This window comes from Chanodichthys erythropterus, chromosome 18, assembly GCF_024489055.1.
Source record: "Chanodichthys erythropterus isolate Z2021 chromosome 18, ASM2448905v1, whole genome shotgun sequence".
NCBI lineage: Eukaryota > Metazoa > Chordata > Actinopteri > Cypriniformes > Xenocyprididae > Chanodichthys > Chanodichthys erythropterus.
The window spans coordinates 13,682,538-13,705,392 of NC_090238.1; the positions used below are offsets into that span (position 1 = coordinate 13,682,538).

The following is a 22,855-nucleotide window of genomic DNA, read 5'->3' on the forward strand; positions in this document are numbered from 1 at the left end:
TGCTTATAATATAGCTTAATGGCTAAAACTCACCGTTGCTGCCCAAAGCCTTCATCATGACTTCAGTCTGAGCAAACTCGTAGCTGAAGCTGACCTCACTGGACACCTCGCTGGCGGTGTCTCCCTCTCCGTCCAGCTGCTCACTGCTGTTACTGTTCTTCATGTTCCCTCCCTCACCCTCCTCTTCCTCACCCCGTAAGCGCCGCTTCGGTAGGTTTATTCTTAACAAGACACAAATATAAAGAGTCTTCGTTAAAGAAAATATCCTTAATGCACTTGCATTTACAAATACAGTAAGCTGCAGTGTGACATTCTTCAGTCTGGGGTAATAACAACCCTAACTGACCTGAAAAAGTGATTGTTTCCCCAAAGAATACGGTCACCATGGTGAAGCTGCTGCCGGCTGGTGACTGGAGATCCGTTCACACAGGTTCTGCAACAGAGGCAACATCAGGTTCTTTTATATAACTTAATATTTAACATTTACCTAAACAGAGATGAAGATTTGCTTGTATTTCATCAGTTTTTTTATCCTTTAATTTATAGTACTAACTTATTATTTTGGATAAAAGCACTTGTCAAATGCAGTATGCATACATAGTGCAGAGAAAGCCTTTGGTTAAACACTCTCCAGTTCATGGACTGGCCCCCTCTGGGCTTTAAACCTATGACCTTTTGATTAGGGATGAAGCAATACAGATACTGATACTGTGCGTGTGTACTTGTGCTCGTACTCCTTAATATACTCAGATACCAAAAACTGATACCACGCAGAGTGTACAGTGTGTAGAGAGAGAGAGAGAGAGAGAGAGAGAGAGAGAGAGAGAAAGCACATTTCTGTTGCATGCTCTTGATTGCTGATCACTCACTCAGCACACATGCGTCATTTGGATTAAAACTAAATCGTGTTTGTAAGTGAAACATGTGAAACTGTTACATGATTTATGTATAACGAGTGCTTTCCTACATTATTACAGGAAGGTGATACAGTAATCACATGACGTTTTCAAGAAGTTTTCTGAGCGCAAACATCCAAAGCACGTGCCAAGAAAGCTGCCTCTCAGACAGCGCGTGAATAGCCTATTAAATCGAGTTCTCTTTCAAGTCTTCTTGCACTTGAATGGACAAATTCACACAGAATTATTTCAAAATGCCCGTATCGGCCAGTGTCCTTGTGAAACATAGTTGGTGAACATAAACCATTGAGAAAGAAAACGTGTGTGTAACAGTATGATGGATGCATGCAGCTCTTAAAGTGACAGCAGCCTAATAAACCTACTGCTGACTTTGTCCTTAAAAGGTGCAGTATGTTGGATTTCTGTCCACTAGAGGTCTATTCAAAATGAAGGCATAGCTTGATGACGTCAAGTTTGAGCATGGAATCTTGGGACATGTGGTCTCCCCTCAACGGACGGTGCAAAAGAATAGGGATAGGACTCGAGAAGAAAAAATGTTCATGGATGCGATTATTAACGTTACTGTAATATGAAGCAGAGCAGGACTGAGTGTTGTGGGAGCTGAACGAGGAGCTGGAGCGACTGCGCAACACACGCCTCACGGGCAGCAGGACTTTTATTATGCCACAGTCGCCGGCAACTCTGTTTATCATATTAGATACATTTGAGTGTATTGAAAATGATGTTATGACGTTACTCTGTGCGTTCGCTCAGCTGCTGCTGTGAGACACTTGTTGCACACTGCAGTAAGATTTTAGAATATCATTAATGCTGGGTGGCTTGTCATGCAATTAATTTTAAAACATATTGTATGATGGAGAAAATGCTGTATTACTGTTACTAAAAATAAAGCTGCATCTGATTATGTTATGTTAGCTATTTGACAAAATAGTGTTTTTCTCTGAGGCATGGTAAAGCATGGTAACGTTACTCGCAAAAAATTTATCTATATTTAATTTATACAGGGAAGACTATGCAGTGTTATTTTACATTTGATTACTTTATTCAATTTTTGTACCTGAAAATTGTGATGTTTGACTGGTATCTAAAAATCTGAACCACTGGCCCAACAGCAAAAATAAATCCTAAGTATTGAGCCCTGCTGGAGCTCTAAATATTTACTGTGCTATTAAATGAAAGATAAAATAAGATAGGGCAATAGAATAGAATGAAAAGTGAAAGTAACAGAAGCTCCTACAATACATTTTAACAGTCATAATTAGCCATGAAAATAACTGAAGAAAATATCTATTTGCTAAATGAAACGAGGAAACTAATTTGATTCATATTATTTTGGTTTCTCCACCCAATATTTAAAAAAAATTACAAATGCAATGGATATACAGGTATCAGTACTCTCTATCGGCAAGTACCAAAAATGAAAGTATCGTTATCTGACTCATTCTGGAAAAAGTAGTATCAGTGCATCCCGACTAAGGCTGGGCGATATATCGAATGCTTTTGTCACGCGCATTTCGTCAGTAAAGCCGGTTCCCTAATTACCACTAAATCGCCATCACCTGCTTTCAAACGAAGCGGCATTTAATAGACAGAGCCGTAGTTCACTGATAAGCCACGCAATATACTGACGAAATGCGCATGACAAAAGCATTCGATATATCGCCCAGCCCTAATCCCTACTTTTGGTTTACACATCTCAAACATTTATAACACTCAATGCATTACCTTGAGTTTCTGTAAGGGTTGATAAAGACAGCTCCCTCAGGTGTGATGTTAATGACACAATGCTCTGCTTGGATCCCCATTCCACACAGCTGGATGTCCTGGGAATCTGCTGATCCAACCTTAGTGTGTTCCTGCAAAACATCCCAGCATTAACCACTGTTACTACCACACAGACCACATCCATAAAGGCACAATTACAAAAACTTAATGGATGCCATATTTCAAGCACCATATGTACCAAGACAGGTTCCAAGTACATTATATTATTCTAAAAGAAAAAATGAACGCACTCCATCTGAGGGTGCAAGCCAAGAAGGATAAATCCAAACTTATATGAAAAATATGACTGCACACTCACTTGCAGACAGTTTATTCACCAACGTTTCAGCAAAAAGCCATTGTCAAGGTGCCATTATATTATTATACCATGATGTTCATGATATTAGGCAGCAAAAAAAAAAAATGTGATGGCAAGACTGAACTATTCTTCTAGTAGGCTGATTTGGTGCCATTTTAACTTGAATTGTCTTTACTACCTTTCTGGGCCTTGAAATTGGTTATGACTTTGCTGTATATAGGGAGGTCAGAAAGCTCTCAGATTTCATCAAAATATCTTTGTCTTCCGAAGATGAACAAAGGTCTTATGGGTTTGACATGAGGGTGAGCAATTAGTGACAGAAATTTCATTTTTGAGTGAACTAACCCTTTAAACTTGTCCAGCAATATACAAAACTACCATCAGTACCTTAAACTAAAAAGTCCTGCTTGTGCATTACCTTTAGATAATAAACCAGTAGTTCATTAAGGGCAGGGTCAGCATTGAGATTGACCAGGAAGCACTTATCTTCTCCAACCTTGATACCAGAAGACTGCAGAGAGATGCCAAGGCTCTCCAGCTGTTTTTGTCTCTCCTACGCAGAACAAAACCCAATGCAAGAAGAACATGAGTGTCCACTTCTGTTGGTGTTATGGCACATGAATAACAGAGTAACCTGACATAAACAAAATTATGATCCAGATAAAACGTTGTGGCCATTACTTGTGCAATTTCCTCAGTCTTCCTCAGCTTCTCTTCCCAGGTGACAGTCATCTCCTGTATCAATTTTTCAGATTCCTCCAGTCTCTCCTTAAGCTCTGGTGCCTTCATAGACTGAGGAGGAACAAGACAGGTTCTTAAACACATTGTTTTTGACCTTTTGCAACAACACCAAAAAAAAAAAAAAAAAAAAAAGTGCCTACCTCAGCCTGCGTTAGCTGATCTCGCAATTTCTCCACTTCCTCTCGCAGTTCCCGGATGATCCTGGCATTGGGGTCTTCGTTGACCACGGCGTGGTTGACAATGCTCTTTGCTCGGTCTGCATAGCGTAACGTTGACAGCGTCTCATCGTAATTATCTGCCGCAGGGCTTACGGTGGCAACCATGGCAGTCCGACTGTTTCCACCCAGACTGTCCTGCGGTCACACCAGAAGGACGGACATTAGACATTTAAAAGGGGTGTGTGTGTGTGTGTGTGTGTGTGTGTGTGTGTGTGTGTGTGTGTGTGTGTGTGTGTGTGTGTGTGTGTGTGTGTGTGTGTGTGTGTGTGTGTGTGTGTGTGTGTGTGTGTGTGTGTGTGTGTGTGTGTGTGTGTGTGACAGTGGACTGGAAAAAGTAAAAAAATACTGTGGAAATTCCCCCTCCTAGTGTTTACTGGACAGAATGAGTGTTCGTACCTTGAGCAGCCATGTCAGCACTGAATCTCTGTAGGGCACAAACTTGTTCTTGTTCTTTCCAGCCCCCTGGTCTGCCAAGGCTGAGATCACCAAACCCAGAGTGGTTAAAGACCTGTCCAGTGTGGAAAGGGAAGATGGAATTGGAAAGAAAAAAAAAAGTGAGAGAGAAACAGACCGAGACACACATCACACAGAAATATGCACCGGCAGGCCAAAAAACCTTCACCAGATTTATAAACCTTCCTCAGAACAAACGGTGCCCTTCGATGTAGCCATTTTAACAAGACTGATTCTCCACATTAGAAAGTCCTCTCTCATCCACAGAAAAAAAGAACGTTACAAATCAATGTTACAAAAAACATTCTTAGGTGACTAAAACGTCCAGACACAGTATTAGAGAGGAGCGTCACACTGTAAATAAAGAGTATGTCAACATAAAAGATCAGATGTATTTCAAAACAGTTATTTTCCATGATACTGCATGTGCCCTTTAAAAAGCAAAGCACCCGTCCAACAGAAAAGGAAACGCCTCAACTCAGTGCCATAGGAAAATATTCTGAGGTGACTCAGACATTCAGAGACTTAAGCAAAAGAATCTCACAAAAACATATCTGGGTTGCATTTTACCCCAAAGGTTATGCATAAAGAAAATGAAGAGTTTTGGACCTTCTAATTATTATATTCCTAATTAATTAATATATCAAAGTAATATACTTAAGTAATAAAATATTACCAATTAATATAATTAAATATTAATAATTATTGTACAATAATATACAATAATAAGAACAGGCGAATCTCAACATAACACCAACTGTCACGTAACAGTCGGGATCATTAATATGTACACCCCCAATATTTGCATATGCCAGCCCATGATTGAGGCATTACACAAGGGCAGGCAGTATTAACGTCTGGATCTGTGCACAGCTGAATCATCAGACTAGGTAAGCAAGCAAGGACAACAGCGAAAAGTGGCAGATGGAGTGATAATAACTGATATGATCCATGATATCATGATATTTTTAGTGATATTTGTAAATTGTCTTTCTAAATGTTTCGTTAGCATGTTGCTAATGTATTGTTAAATGTGGTTAAAGTTACCATCGTTTATTACTGTATTCACGGAGACAAGAATGTCGTTATTTTCATTATTAAACACTTGCAGTCTGTATAATTCATAAACACAACTTCATTGATGGAGTACTATCAAACTCGTTCAGAATCAAAATTAAACATCCAAATAAATACTATACTCACATGACCCGAAGCATGCATGCAGCATACATGACAAACATCTTGTAAAGATCCATTTGAGGGTTATATTAGCTGTGTGAACTTTGTAAATGCACTGTATTATAGAGTCACGAGCTCGATGGGCAGGGAGCCTGTGATTTAAAGGGTCAGCAGCCCCTGAATCGGTGCATAGTTAATGATGCCCCAAAATAGGCAGTTAAAAAAATTTATTTAAAAAAATCTATGGGGTATTTTGAGCTGAAACTTCAGACACATTCAGTGGACACCTTAGACTTATATTACATCTTGTAAAAAAACATTCGATGGCACCTTTAACTGAATTATTGAATTATATAATTTTATTATTTTTTAAATCTACTAAATATAGTATACTTAATTTAAATTGATTACATTAATTAATTAATAATTACTGTACATATAAAATAAAAATAAAATAAAATAAAAATATTATGTCCTAAAATTATTTCCTAATGCAAAAAAAACTATTGTCTTTTTAGGCTACCTCTTTAGGTTAATTTCTTAGTTAAATAAAAGTTTTTTTTTTTTTTAGGATCCAATATGACTTAGGCTTGTTCTTGACAGGTTCTGTAAGATTCTTGCAAACCTTCTGTAGGTTTGTGTATTAAGTAAAAAAAAGTACCAAGACAAAACAGACTAAACGAAAAAGGACAAAGAAAGTAATCATGCAGAATGAGACAAGCGTGCACACACTTGTTGATGTTGCTGCCTTCCTTAAGCCGCTCGCCTGCAGCGCCTGTCTTTGCAGCTCTCTCACTTCCTGCCAGGTCCACCAAACTCAGCTTACTCACCTTTTCCCCACTCGTCTGTAGAAAGAGAATCCAAAAAAAAGAAATGAAAAACTGTATGTTCAAAATGTAATACTAGCATACTGTAATACTAGCATACTGCACAGTATACACTGCCTACTGTTTTTTTTTAAATAGTATGTCACATGACCTTATTATGTGTATCTTTCCATGAATGCCACCTAGTTATACTGGAAATAAATAGCAAATTAACGGTGGTGCGAACTAATAATTAAAGGAAAAAGCAACATAATAATCCCTCACTACTGAACATTTCCATGGCTGTCAAGCCTGTCTGTCCTCCCTAGAAATCCAGGGAAACAGCTTCAAATGTTAAATTTGTGTATGAATGACCATGCTGGACACATTCTGGTGAGCTGTCCTATATTACGCAGGAACAATGGCAAGGGAGGCTATGGCGGGCCATGGACAAGCATCCATTGTTCTCCACTCTATTGCACAGCATTGGACCAGTATGTGGGGTGGAGTTCCTTTATATACCCCAGCATCAGACCTTACTGTACACAATCCCCCTGTTTGAGCATCAGAGATGAGGTTTAATTAAGAGGAGAGGCAGAGAGATGCGAGCGGGAGGCATAAGGGATATGGGAAGTTGTGAGGGGGGCTGGGAGCTGGACCGAGATTACAGTGCATTACAACAACAAAGAAAGCCCTTGTGCTGCAAAAGCTCCAGGCTCCACATGCACATTGGCTGAGAATACAGAATCATATAGAGCTCGAGTTCATTTCGTTAATCTGTAATCAACTATTTAAAGCAGGCATATTCTGTACTTTTGTAGCATTTTATTATTTTATTACCCATTGAGTCCACTTACATTGCCTCAAGTTAATTTTGAATGACCCATTTCCACCTTCTTGTTGACCTTTAGAATTAATAAGCTCTTCTTGCTACTGTAACTTGAAGATTTCTATACATTTTAATGACCTCTGCAAGTGAACTCCTCAGAACACCATAGCACTTGCATAGCAATTCCCTGACAACCAGCCAGAACACCCTAGCAACCATACGTCTATGTGTTTACACCTCAGAACAACTTAAAAACTGCATAGCAACACCCTGACAACCTCCCAAAATACCTTAGCAACTGTGTAGCTATGAATTAATCCTAAGAACACCTTAGCACTTGCATAGCAACACCCTGACAACAACCCAAAATACCTTAGCAACTGTGTAGCTATGAATTAATCCTAAGAACACCTTAGCACTTGCATAGCAACACCCTGACAACAACCCAAAATACCTTAGCAACTGTGTAGCTATGAATTAATCCTCAGAACACCTTAACACTTGCATAGCAATACCCTGACAACCACCCAGAACACCCTAGCAACCATACGTCTATGTGTTTACACCTCAGAACAACTTAAAAACTGCATAGCAACACCCTGACAACCACCCAAAATACCTTAGCAACTGTGTAGCTATGAATTAATCCTCAGAACAACTTAGCACTTGCATAGCAACACCCTGACAACCACCCAAAATACCTTAGTAACTGTGTAGCTATGAATTAATCCTCAGAACACCCTAGCACTTGCATAGCAACACCATAAAAAACACCCAAAATACCTTAGCAACTGTGTAGCTATGAATTAATCCTCAGAACACCTTAACACTTGAATAGCAATACCCTGACAACCACCCAGAACACCCTAGCAATCATACATCTATGTGTTTACCCCTCAGACCAACTTAGAAACAGCATAGCATCACCCTGACAACCACCCAAAACACCGTAGCAACTGTGTAGCTAAGAATTAACTCCTCAGAACAACCTAGCAACCATACAGCTATACGTTTAACCCTTCAGCACTTAGAAAATGCATAGCAAAACCCTGACAACCACCCAAAACACCCTAGCAATCATACATCTATGTGTTTACCCCTCAGACCAACTTAGAAACAGCATAGCATCACCCTGACAACCACCCAAAACACCGTAGCAACTGTGTAGCTATGAATTAACTCCTCAGAATACCTTAACACTTGCATAACAATGCCCTGACAACTACCCAGAACATCCTAGCAACCATGTGTTTACACCTCAGAACAACTTAGAAACTATATGGCAACACCCTGACAACCTCCCAGGACACTCTAGCAACCATATAGCTTTGCATTAACCCCTCAAAACACCAGCCCTGACAAGCACCCATGCCCTAGTAACCACATAGCCATGCATAACCCCTCAGAACACCTTAGAAACTACATGGCAACACCCTAACAACCACACAGGACACTCCAGCAACTACATAACTATGATATAACTCCTCAGAACACCTTAGAAACTGCCATAAAACATTTAGAACATTCTGGCAACAGCATAGCTAAAGGGTAGCCACTCAGAACATATTAGCAACTGCATTGCAATGCCCTGACAACCATCCAGAAAATCTCAGCAAATGCATAACTATGTACTAAAGGCACGATATACTTCAAACAAAGTTCTTTTTTCGTTCTTCGTTTAGGAGTAAAACAAAACCTTTCGAAATGCATGACCAGCGATATACTGTAATCGAACATCTGACGCTGCCCACACTGCTGAGAGTGACGGTTAGATGAATATGCAAATAACATATGGGCTGTACACTTTCTTCTCAGTAATACAAAAATCACAACAAAAATGAGAAATCAGCAAGCATTTTTATAGAAACCATAAGAAAAGCGCCTGATCATAACAACATTGGTATGTTAGCACGAGCTCTGCAAAGTAGCACTCCAGTCACGTCATGTTTATTTATATAGCACTTTATTCAATAGATTGCTTAAAAGCAAATAACTTTACAGTATCAAACATGAAAAACAGTGTCTGTGCCTCATTTCATCAGAAGCACAACTTCATTTTGTACTATAAAAGCGGCTATCCAGTGTGTTCATGTTTTCACCCGTGGAGATCTTACCTCAACGAACTCGAGTAATGAAATGATTTAGAGAGAAGAGTTCCACGTAAATGAAGGCGGAGCCTCGGCGCACACCTCCTATTACGTTATCGTCACAGACCAATGGTAGTATGAAGGTGTTTTGCAGCTGGAGCAAACTTTTCCTGAAAGTTCGCTTTGGCAAGCCTTTTCGAACTTCCAAAGAGAACTCAAATTTTGGCCTGATTTTGTTCTAAATGACGTCACATCAGTTCGTTCTTCGATTTCGTTTAAAGCATATAGGGGGCTTAACCCCTCAAATCACCTTAGAAACTGCATAGCAACACGCTGGTAGAACTGCTAGAATTGGACAGTGGCAAGTTTGCATGGCCAGGCAAAGACAATGTAAAAATCTTTTTTTAAAGTCGTTTTCCATGATATGTTAAATATTTAAAACAAAAGAATATGGAAATCCATTAGAGATAATCCATTGCCCTTCTTTCTTCCCCACAGAGCTGTTTGCATGGGAAACCACAGCATGCAAAAGTAAGCAATGATGACTGCGCTGGAAAAATACACACATCATTACTTATCGATGGCTGAGCTGACAAACACCACATACATAAGGGCTGGGCCCGGTGTGTGTGTATATGCAGGCTAAAACTTTATCATGGCTCTGTTTTAGTGACAACATGCTAAGTTTAGATCTCTACTGTAGTCTTGCACCTGTTATTAAGTGACCAGTGCAGTCAAGGCTCTGATGAATTATAGATTAGGGACTGGACACGAGTCGAGTCAGGTAATCATGACATATGCCACAAAAGAAAAGCGCAGTGACACCAGGACAGCGCCAGAGGAGATCAGTTGACATCTAAACTTGGACGTTCTATAATTTATTCATCAATTTTCCTGCCATTTGCATGAGCTCTCCCATGCTCACGATCAAGCCGATAAGAGAAGCTTACCGTGGGCTGAGAGTGCACTTACTGGTAAAGTTCACACAATTTACTCGCTCCAAAGCTGTATGCTTTGATTGTCAGCTATAGTCGCTGAGATCTTTGGAGCTAAATTAATTAAACGATTTATGCAATATTACAAATAGGAAATGACCTGTAATGATCTAAAGTGAACGAAACAAAAGCAAGGGCTTTGTCATATAAATCTAAGAGGAACATTTTAGACTTAACACTAGACTGCGCCAGCACAGGTCCACATCAGCGGACAAAAGGTAATCAAATACATCCATCAATGAGATCATCAGGGCTGGACATGATGACTCATCTCTCAACCTTCCCCTTCCTGCAGTACTTAGCTTTATTTCACAAGGACCTTGCAAGAACATTCAAGATCTGTGTTTTATCAGCAAACAGCAGGAGCAGGACTATTCATAAATTAAATAAGACATCAGGGAAAACAGTTTCCAGGCTCTTTTAAAATAAGAGCTTTGAGGACAGACTCTGATGCTAACAAAACAATGTTCCCAAGGCAGGCCACCCAGACTATTTACAATAAGGAGCTGCAAAAACAAGTAAATCAGAGATTATGATTGTAAAGTTAAGAATATATTAACATATGACCACCTACATTTGCATATCAATGTTTCATTCAGTATTCAGAAACTTGAACCAACTATGCTGGTAAGCAAAGCCAATCATGGATTTGGAAAAGGTGTAATTTACATGCAGAAGTCTGAAAAGGAACCGTACCAAAAACAGAAAATTCTGTAAAATTTTCTGTATGTCAATATGGAAAAGGGTGTAAAATTATCATGATTATGAGTTTTATGGTGCAAGAAAGTTAGACTAAAAAATGCTTGAAACGTGTAGAGTTTGACCCATTTAAGTGTCTTATCTTGTATCTAAATCTTAATCTATGTAAATCAGTTCTGAGCTTCAGAACAGTTTGTTTAAGTGTGTTCTTACCCCTGACTGCAGGTCCTTCAGTGTGTGTGTGAGGATGATATTGAAAACCGCATGGGAGCGACTGCTCTCTTCATTCATATTGGTGGCCGCCACAGTGCGGGATTTATTCCCCTCAGACATCAAGGACTCTATGTCCTTTGGGTAGGAAAAGGGACATGATTACAATCTCAGACGTATTTCAAAGGTCACAATTGTACACAATTATTTTTGTTCCAAAAAAAAAAAGAAAAAAAGCAGGAAGATGTCCTGAATATGGCCTCTAAATATAAGGCAGACACAATGCTAATGAAATATGGTTACTGCAAAGTAACCTGTTTTTAGGTTTTGAACTGACTTCTACACTGTGGAATCTGTGGAATTCTACAGAATGGATTTAGATTTGGAAAAATATGTTAATCCAAAATATTTAACACATCAAATCCAGTTAAACACAGTATACTTCAGTATATTTAAAGGGATAGTTCACCCCAAAATAAAAATTTGATGTTTATCTGCTTACCCCCAGCACATCCAAGATGTAGGTGACTTTGTTTCTTCAGCAGAACACAAATGATGATTTTTAACTCCAACCGTTGCCATCTATCAAATAATGGGAGTGAATGGGAACTTGGATCAATAAGAGTCGAAAACCTTGCATAGACAAATCCACATTAAACCCTGCGGCTCGTGACGACACACTGACATCCTAAGACACAAAATGATCCATTTGTGCGAGAAACTGAACAGTATTTACATCATTTTTTACCTCTAATACACCACTATGTCCAACTGCATTCAGCATTCGCTTAGTGAGGTCTGATCGCGCTCTGACAACGGCAGTGATGTCTTACGCATATACTTCAATGAGAGCGAGACATCACTTCTGCTGTCAGAGTGTGATCAGACCTCACTAAGCGAGTGCTGAACGCAGTTGGACATAGTGGTGTTTTAGAAGGAAAAAAATGATATAAATACTGTTCGGTTTCTCTCACAAATGGATCGTTTTGTGTCTTAGGACATTAATGTGTCGTCACGAGCCGCAGGGTTTAATTTGAATTTGTCTGTGCAAGGTTTTTCAACTCTTACTGATCCAAGTTCCCATTCACTCGCATTATTTGATTGACAGATGGCAACGTTGGAGTTAAAAATCATCATCTGTGCTCTACTGAAGAATAAAAGTAGCCTACATCTTGGATGTTCTGGGGGTAAGCAGATAAACATCAAATTTTCATTTTTGGGTGAACTATCCCTTTAATAATTGTACAGGTGAGGGATATGCAAAAAATCACTTTGAACGAAAACATTCCATTCATCAAATTCTGCAAAAATCTGTGGAAATCTGCTTTGAGGAAATTCTGTGCAGGCTTTTGAATGACTAAGAGTTCCATAATAGCAAAAATTTCAGCAGTGACACATGCCATCTCGTGAGCCGACTACAAACATTCCAAAAGCAGGATTTGCTCAGCATCAACTACAGACCCAAAGAGGGGATAAATTAACCACATGATGACCAAACAAATGACAGTCTATTGTATAAATAAAAAATAATAAAAAAAAGAAGGTCAATGATTGTATGAAGGACATGTCATTCTCCCATTAAAGATTTTGTTACCTTGTAACTTTCAACCGCAAGCCTGGACAGACCATCGACATAAGGCCCCAAAACTTTATGTTCTCTTACTCTCAAGGCCTGTCGACTACTGTGGGAACAAAGCAAACATATATTGTGTAAGATCGACATCTACAGCAGCGTACAGCTCAGAGATTAAACATAACACAAAAGGCTTCACCCTTTGGGGTCCAACAGGTCCCGGACTTTCTCGTTATATATTTCCATATAAGAGACTTCCACGGTGAAGCTCTCTTCCTCTCGCTGGTGTTGTATGGTCCGCTCAAACAGAGAACTGCAGAGTCTGGGGATCAAACCGGGCTGGTCCACCGAACCCATCATGGTGTACGACTTTCCCGAGCCTGAGGGAAATGAGATCACAGCAGACAAGAAATGATCTCATGCTACTTAATATAAATAATAATTACTTAACATAAATGGATTACAAAAAATGAAAGGTTATGTTCAGAGTGTTTTTAAAACATGAGCAAAGGTCACTGTGTACAAAATATTACTCACCAGTCTGCCCATAAGCAAAAATACAGGCGTTGTAACCCTGAAAAGCATTGTGCAAAAGACTCTCCCCAAGGCACTGAAACACTACATCTTGACCTGTAAAAATATGAATGACAGCTAAGATTAAGTCTTTGGGGGTGAATCTCACAAAACCTGCCAAGAACATATCAAAGTAATATTTTACCCTAAAATGACAATTAAGCTAAATTAAGGCCATGATCCTAAAACAGGCATATTATATACTGTATATATAAAATTTGGAGGTAAAATAAAATCATAAAATAATGTCACTAACCAATAAGATTCATTGTACATGGTTCAATATAATTTTGCTAAAAGACCATATAGCAACAAAATACAGCAGACTGTAAACAAAACTTTGCTTATATTTTACGCAGATGCATTTAAAAATAAAAAATAAAATGGGCCTGGCCTTTGTCTTAAAGCCAAATCATTTTAAGAAATAAATTTTGGAATCACTTGGAAAAAGTGCCAAAACTTTATCTGTAATTGTATTGTATACTTCAAGGTGACACATAGATTTTCTGGAAAAACCTTGTTAGTACAGATGATCTTGATGTGTAAACAAAACCTTATCTTCACTAGCACCAGCAGCACAAGCACCATCATAACAAGATGATACAGATGAGATACTTGGTCCTGAACCAAGAAACAAACAAAGCGGCTTCTTCAAGAAATGTTTTCAGAAACTGACCAGCAAACTTCTCTGTCTCCGACTCATCCATCGACCAAAAACAGTAGTCATAGGCGAAGGTCTTAAAAAAAGACAGAGAAATATGGTTACTTTGAGTTTCCATTTGTTATACTCATATCAAACTAAAACTCATTTTTTATGATGCACTCATGTTCGTTTCAAAGAAAAATGAGTGCTGTACCTTTGGCAGACCCCTGCTGCAAGATGATCCAAGGAGAGGGTTCACATGAGAATAAAGATGAAAAATAGAGTTTGTTAAAAAAATAAATCATCATTTCAGAAGAAATATGTAAAATGTTAAATAAATATATAATAAATATAGTAGTCAACATTTAAAGTGGATCAAAAAAAGTTCAAGGACAACTTTGATAAAAGGTTTTTATCCACTTTAAATGTTGACTACTGTATATAAAATTAAATATAGAATAGAATAAAATAAAATAAAATAATAAAATATTTTTTTTTTAATGTGATATCATGATAATACAACTAACACCATGTTGTACATATACCAGGATTCAGTACCATTGTATTCTTATAATACACTGGAGTACTATAATATATATGAACTTAAATTATCCTTGAACGTTCCGACAAAAAAAAAAAAAGTCCAAATTCAGTGGACCCACTGACTCACAGCTGACCAAAATAACATGTCAACACCCTGAGCGCACTCAAACGGGAACTAGGAACTGCCGGCTCTGCACACAATCGCACATCCTGAGCGAATCCATGTCATCAGTTGTACTTTGCTCAGTGGACCTGAACACAAACAGACCGTCTCTCACTGAGAAAGCCCTGCCGTTTACAGGGTAAATACGCATTTGGAGCCCTGACTCAAATGTTGTGTTATCTGTAGAGGGCACCTCAATGGCTTTGCACAGCACTCTGTGAACACAATGACCTATATAAGGATCAATGACAGACTATGGGAGCATACTGAATGATCCTAATCACTCACAGAGCACTGTGCCTTTCCAGGGCCAATTAATTCAATTCTGATGTTGTTCTATGGGTAATGAAAAATCACTAATGCAAAATGCAAACTCCGTTCCAAACCATAATGGGCTGCCTAAATGCACTGATGAATCAATAAGCCAAAAACGTGTATAAAACGTTAATAGGGTCAATTACAATTTCAAGCTGACTAAGAATCACATAACTAAAGATATATTCCATGATGAGCAATTATTCCCTATTTATTCATGCCCTCTGCACATATAACAATCTTCAGCAACGGTGACCCTTTTTATAATCCCAATCTAGAAATCTACATCCATGACAGCATATGGAAATCACCGAAGCGTGTACAGCCATGCAGTACACAGTGAGCAAATGAAAAAGCGAGGGATGGAAAGCTGGGGCAAAATATGCCTAGATTCAGTTCCAACGACCCCAGGCTCAGCTTGTCGTTTAAAATCAGGCCATGCCACACTTGTGATATAATAAGTTGCACGATGACGTCCCCCCGTCACACCATGCTGAGAACTGGGGGAGATGTTGGCCCTTGAAGGATGTGTCAGGATGATGAGCTTCATCTTGAATTCCCGGAGGAGGTTTGAGCAAACAGGGTGGACAAACACACAGCAGCTGTACATCTGTATCACTGAAAATAACATTTCTGAGTGACAGTCCCTCAATTCTGACCTTGAAATAAAGATGTGGATATTCTTAGAAAATTATCCTGTCTCTCCATGCTATCAGTTTCCCAAAATCTTCTCTCCCTATCCTTTCATCTATCGCTGCAGGGCATAAACTGTATGTGATGACTTTCAGGGTATAGCAAATCAAATTTCAAGCATCATAGGGAAATAATGCATGTTTTCCAAGACACCTAAAGGACAGATTACCAATTCTAAAGAAGGAGGTCTCCACCAAACCTCTACAGCCAAGGGTGCAGCTTGTAGTAGGTATGTGTGTAATCGTGAATGAGTTCACTGGGTTGTGTGCTACACCCAGACTGCTCATGCTCGCAGCTCCCGCCGGTGGCACCTCCCTTTGCAAACAGCCATTACAAACCTTAGTGACTTTGACCTTGTACTATCTGGCATAGCCTATACCAACCGTACCTCTGGTCACATCTTATCGTATCTGATTCGTCAACATGACAAATACAATGACATACAGGCTCTGACGGAATGGACAATGTACTGAAATTAATCATATTAAATGATACCATCCATCATCATTCTGAACACAGGTGTATGGTTTTGCACATGCAATGTTAAACCCACTCTGCTAAACAGTCTACTCTTGTTAATGTAGGATTGAGAATTCAAAATCATTTTAGTGAATTGTTTGTTTGGTTGGTTTGTTTGAATGAATAAATTCAAATAAATGAGTATCTGCACTGTCTTACTTGGAGCAAAATATTTAGTTAAAAGTCTGTGGCACTGCTCAGGTGTTATGAGAGCCCAGGTTGCTCTGATAGTGGCCTTCAGCTCTTCTGCATTGTTGGGTCTGGCATATCGCATCTTCCTCTTCACAATACCCCATAGATTTTCTATGGGGTTAAGGTCAGGCGAGTTTGCTTGCCAATTAAGAACAGGGATCCCATGGTCCTTAAACCAGGTACTGGTAGCTTTGGCACTGTGTGCAGGTGCCAAGTCCTGTTAGAAAATGAAATCTGCATCTCCATAAAGTTTGTCAGCAGCAGGAAGCATGAAGTGCTCTAAAACTTCCTGGTATACGGCTGCGTTGACCTTGGACCTCAGAAAACACAGTGGACCAACAGCAGCAGATGACATGGCACCCCAAACCATCACTGACTGTGGAAACTTTACACTGGACCTCAAGCAACGTGGATTGTGTGCCTCTCCTCTCTTCCTCCAGACTCTGGGACCCTGATTTCCAAAGGAAATGCACTTTGGACCACTCAGCAGCAGTCCAGTCCTTTTTGTCTTTAGCCCAGGCGAGACACTTCTGACGCTGTCTGTTGTTCAAGAGTGGCTTGACACAAGGAATGCAACAGCTGAAACCCATGTCTTGCATACGTCTATGTGTAGTGGTTCTTGAAGCACTGACTGCAGTCCAGCTGCAGTCCACTTTTTGTGAATCTCCCCCACATTTTTGAATGGGTTTTGTTTCACAATCCTCTCCAGGGTGCGGTTATCCCTATTGCATGTACACTTTTTTTTCTACCACATCTTTTCCTTCCCTTCGCCTCTCTATTAATGTGCTTGGACACAGAGCTCTGTGAACAGCCAGCCTCTTTTGCAATGACCTTTTGTGTCTTGCCCTCCTTGTGCAAGGTGTCAATGGTCGTCTTTTGGACAACTGTCAGGTGTCAACTGTCAAGCAGTCTTCCCCATGATTGTGTAGCCTACAGAACTAGACTGAGAGACCATTTAAAGGCTTTTGCAAGTGTTTTGAGTTAATTAGCTGATTAGAGTGTGGCACCAGGTGTCTTCAATATTGAACCTTTTCGCAATATTCTAATTTTCTGAGATACTGAATTTTGGGATTTTCCTTAGTTGTCTGTTATAATCATCAAAATTAAAAGAAATAAACACTTGAAATATATCAGTCTGTGTGTAATGAATGAATATAATATACAAGTTTCACTTTTTAATGGAATTAGTGAAATAAATTCACTTTTTGATGATATTCTAATTATATTACCAGCACCTGTATGTAAATTAGGGTGTTTCCTACTTTAATTTAGTGTAAATGTATGTGTTCAATTTTATGCGCATCCAAAATAAGTTTGTTTATAATGTATGTTCTGTGTACATTTATTATCTATATATAAATACACACACACATACATGTACATATTTTTACATTATATATATATAAATATATATATATTTTTTTTTTAAACATATTTAATACATATATACACACACATTATGTAAACAAACTTTTATTTTAGATGCAATTAATCACGATTAAGTGTTTTCACAGCACTAACTCTGATATAATAAATATAAAATCAAATGAAGCAAATAAAAAAAGAAATCAACTAAAATAAAATAAAAAATTAAATTAAATTAAATGTATATAAAATAAAATAATAAAATAAAATAAAAATGAACAGTTCGTGTGTTAAGGCTGGAGAAAATAAAATGGGTGCTTTGTTAAGAGAGCAAAGTTAGATCCATGTTTTTGATTGTCCAATGACGGCGGCCATGACAACCTCAGGAAAGCTGGCAGCTGCTCCCAAGTTCCCAGTCTGGTTTCCAAACAGTGCTCGAATAAACCCACAATGCATCACTCTGTGTTTTCCTAACACGGCTGTCCTGTACATCTGCACCGATTGGAATCGTCCCTGAGCCAACTGTACAAATGAAAAATGCGAATGCTCTGTCTCTACGCCTGTGCCTGCTTCCCTACAGGAGACAGAGGCATGTGGTTGTTATTACACAAAAATGCCTTAGTGACAGGTGAGACCAATCGCTGAGAGATACCCAAGCTAGATCTGGGATCAGCGCTGTGGTGCGGTTAATCACACGAGTTCTCTCATGATGTCATCGAGTAGCCTCGCGAGTAATCCTGTACGTTGCTTTATGACATTGTTTTTGTCAGAGTGAGTCAGAGGGTTCCTGATATGAGGCAGCACTGACTGAGCAGAGTCCACAGCTGCTGGGGAAGACACAAACTCTCACTTTTTTTTAGCAAATCGCACACACAAAAACATTCATTTAGAAAGTGACGGTTTGGCAGCATGCAGCACAGACTCTGAGCTCTCGAAACCCTTCCCCCGAACCACAAGTCTTGCGGTTAGGGCTGGACGAGCATTAACAAAATTATTACTGAACATAAATACAGAATGTTTAAAGTAACAATGTTTAAAGAAACGAGTAAAGTCCAGAAAAATGCTTTTCACAAAATAGAATACTAAAAAGAAAAGCCTACTTAATATACTACTAAACTAATATTTTAATACACTACCATTTAAAGTCAGTAAGATTTTTGTTTTTTTAACAGAAATAGACTTTTTCTTTAGCAAGGATACATTTAAAAAAATTTTTTTTGAAACTTTCAAATTATTACAAAAAAAAATGTATTTCAAACAAATTGTGTTCTTTTTAACTTTCTATTCAAAGAATTTTTGTTTGCACACAAAAATATTAAGCGGCACATTGGTTTTTAACACTGATAATAAGAAATGTTACTTGAGCAAGCAAATCAGCATATTTGAATGATTTTTAAAGGATCATGTGACACTGAAGACTGGAGTAATTACAGATTTTAAAGCATGTTAAATGCCACACACAGATTTCACATGAACAATAAGTGAATTAATTATTGAATCACTTTCGAATCAAATCACTGAAACTGACTGTGCAAAGAAATGATTCATTTTTCTGGATTCCGTTTTTTGTGCTAAAAAGGTGCCCTAGAGGTGCCTTTTCAAAAGATGTAATATAAGTCTAAAGGTGTCCTCTGAATGTGTCTGTGAAGTTTCAGCACAAAATACCCCATAGATAAATTTTTTTAACAGCCTATTTTGAGCCATTATTACATATGCACCGATTAAGCGGGCGGCCCCTTTAAATCTCTCGCTCCCACGCAAGCTATCAACTGCCTTAAACAGCAAACACAAAGTTCACACAGCTAATATAACCCTCAAAATGGATCTTTACAAAGTGTTCATCATGCATAAATCGATTCCTGTGAGTATAGTATTTATTTGGATGTTTGCATTTGTTTATGAATGAGTTTGAGGCTGTGCTCCGTGGCTAACGGGCTAATGCTACACTATTGGAGAGATTTATAAAGAATGAAGTTGTGTTTATGAATTATACAGACTGCAAGTGTTTAAAAATGAAAATAGTGACGGCTCTTGTCTCCGTGAATACAGTAAGAAACAATGGTAACTAACCACATTTAACAGTACATTAGCAACATGCTAACAAACCATTTAGAAAGACAATTTACAAATATTTTTTTTTGCCAGTTTTTGCTATTGTCCTTGCTTGCTTACCTAGTCTGATGATTCAGCTGTGCACAGATCCAGACGTTCTGCCCTTGTAATGCCTCGATAATGGGCTGGCATATGCAAATATTGGGGGCGTACACCCCGACTGTTACGTAACAGTTGGTGTTATGTTGAGATTCGCCTGTTCTTTGGAGGTCATTTAAATAAGTGAGATTTATATAAGAAGGAGGAAACAATGGAGTTTGAGAATCACTGTATGTCATTTCCATGTACTGAACTCTTGTTATTCAACTATGCCAACGTAAATTCGATTTTTGAATCTAGGGCACCTTTAATTTTTTGGACTCGATTTTAATGGTTAAATTTTAATAATCAAAAAAAAAAAAAAAAAAATCAAATTATTTGAATTCTTGAAAAAAAAAATTATTAATTAAAAAAAAAAATATTTTTATGATTTTTTTTTTTTTTTTTTTTTTCAGGATTTCTGTTGCACATTTAAATTTTGCTGGCAATCAAATGAATGGATAACATTAATTTAATTTATCTTTTAATCATGAAATTAAACTCTTTATCGAACAAAGTACTGCACAACAGTTAAAAATAAAACATGGAAGAAAAACAGATTGCTCCTTAAAAATATAGTTTTAATAATTTATTATTATTATTTTTAAGTCTATTAGTGTTAGTATTATTATTACATTGAAACGTATCTAAAAATTCTACTGTACAACAGTAATATGTTTCTATCAAGTTAAATCGAACTTTTATTTTGACGGGTTGCCAAGAGCTTTGAGTTTCTGTGTGTTTATGACGATAGATTTTCTTAAAGCAGTAAAATGCTGATGAAATCACTCAGAGCAGCTCTGGAGATTAATTTTTTTCGTTCATGTCCTCATATGGTGAGGCGACAGAGGATGAAAACACTGGGAATGTAACACGTGCTTCAGTGCATGTGGTAAATGAAACCACGCTTCTGCGCCATTAATTTCAGAGGCATACAGGCATGCAAGATTCATATTTAAATAGTCTTTTTGCGGTTTAATATTCACAGACACTAGTCTATATCGTGATTTCATTTAAGTGTACTGACCTGCATTTAATTCATTCATCAAAAATATGATAAATTCCGTGACATTTTGTGTTATATAGTAAATTCCGTTTTTATGAATGGATTCCGCGATTCTGTCCGCAGATTTCCGCAGAAATCATAGGGCCCTAGATATAGGTAGGAACTAAACTAGTGGTGTGGTCTTCTGGGAATATAATTGCCAAATAAAAAGCACTTAAAACAATGCAATAATCATGATCTTTGTTAACTCTGTAAATCTATAAACAAAACTGCATAGCAGTTTAGTAAATCTTTTCTGCGTGAAAGCATGAAGTGATATGTCAAATGACAAAATGAATAATCAAATGTTTACCATCCTCACAAAAATATACAGTGGCTAAAAAATAAAGACTTTATTTGCAACACATTTACCACATAATAACAGGAAATTCACCACAAATGGTTACTACTTTTAATAGATGCACTTTTATTATACAAGGAACTGTCTATAGGGGAGGAGGCTGCTATGAAAGACTGTGTCAACAGTGTCGTCCCTTCCCCCACTTTCTGTATCACTCCATTGGCGCTGGAAACAATGAGGAAATCACCACTCTGCCTTGGTGCTATAATAGTATACAAATGAAACCTAGACCAAAGCACCACAGGCAGAATATAAAAACCACACTGAAACCACTGGAGGGAAAACCCTTCACATACAAGCTAAGAAGTGGTGGTTGATTTGAATCTGCAGACTAACAAACAAGCCACTGGCCTCAATCTGTCTTTGAATGGCATCAAACACACATTTAATTCTGCCGTATTCAATCAGGCTTTCATGCAAACTCGGGGAGCATTCCAGAAACATGCTTGCGATTACATTTCGTGCAAGTTAATGGATACACTCATTGCCTCATCAGACCATCTTAATATTCCTAATAGGTCCGAATGCTTCAGGAAAGCATTTTCTACGGAGAACAGTTTAAATCTCTCCTTCGAGAGTGTATCGACCCCTCCGGAGTAAAGTGTCGACGCAAGGCCAGGACTGTAAATCCCTATGTCTTTGTCTGCATTCTTGCAGGGGCTCAAGTCTGAGAACAACGGGGAGGAAGGAATGAGCCTTGATTATGGTCCACTGCAGCTTTTTCATGGGTTAGTGACGTACGCTACGGTGACAGCTGTCAGTGCGAGTATGCCATAGATCGAAGGTTGTGCCCAATACAGTCTAACACCTCGTGGTCAGCGTTGGCATGACAGACTAGTTAGAAAGGCAACCTGAACGTGCACCCAGACCCACATGAACTACCCTTCAGCTCTTGAGGTCTGAGGTGGAGTCATTTAAAAAATGTGATTCCGCTTCGGTTGCTTGCAAATGCGCAGCCCGTGACTGGGATAGATGACGCTCTGTGCTTTTGACCTAAATTATGATCCACTAGTTTTTTCTTAATAAATGTATGCGCACCAACAGACGTGGCATCCTGAATGAACTTAATGCACTCGAGCAGGCCGAAGCCAACACAATGCACTCTAGGCCATGTTTTACACATGACACAGAGATGATTTTCCTCAGCTGAAGCAGCACAATTGTATATGAAGGTTCTGGTAATTGAAGGGGACCTATTATGCCCCCTTTTACAAGATGTAAAATAAGTCTCTGATGTCCCCAGAGTGTGTATGTGAAGTTTTAGCTCAAAATACCCCACAGATAATTTTTCATAGCATGTTAAAATTGCCACTTTTTGGGGGTGAGCAAAAACACAGCGTTTCAGTGTGCGCCCTTTAAATGCAAATGAGCTGCTGCGCTCAGCCTAAGAGGGCGGAGCTTCAAGAGCTCATTCTCCGGTGTCAGGAGTCAGTCAGGACGCACTATAATGTCAGAAACTGTGA

General features: G+C 38.5%; 1 protein-coding gene across 3 annotated transcripts in view; it reads right to left on the bottom strand.

The window, feature by feature from the left end:
• Positions 1-22,855, bottom strand: part of kif13ba (kinesin family member 13Ba) — a 60,717-nt gene that overhangs the window by 21,116 nt on the left and 16,746 nt on the right. For all 3 annotated transcript variants that reach the window (XM_067368302.1, XM_067368301.1, XM_067368303.1), the window contains exons 3-16: positions 14,221-14,236; positions 14,040-14,100; positions 13,328-13,420; positions 12,990-13,170; positions 12,812-12,899; positions 11,221-11,355; positions 6,324-6,436; positions 4,356-4,467; positions 3,882-4,094; positions 3,682-3,792; positions 3,419-3,553; positions 2,643-2,773; positions 347-433; positions 34-221 (exon numbers count right to left, since the gene is read on the bottom strand). In XM_067368302.1, the coding sequence (XP_067224403.1) occupies positions 34-221; positions 347-433; positions 2,643-2,773; positions 3,419-3,553; positions 3,682-3,792; positions 3,882-4,094; positions 4,356-4,467; positions 6,324-6,436; positions 11,221-11,355; positions 12,812-12,899; positions 12,990-13,170; positions 13,328-13,420; positions 14,040-14,100; positions 14,221-14,236 (1,664 nt within the window). The remainder of the gene's footprint in view (positions 1-33; positions 222-346; positions 434-2,642; positions 2,774-3,418; positions 3,554-3,681; positions 3,793-3,881; positions 4,095-4,355; positions 4,468-6,323; positions 6,437-11,220; positions 11,356-12,811; positions 12,900-12,989; positions 13,171-13,327; positions 13,421-14,039; positions 14,101-14,220; positions 14,237-22,855) is intronic.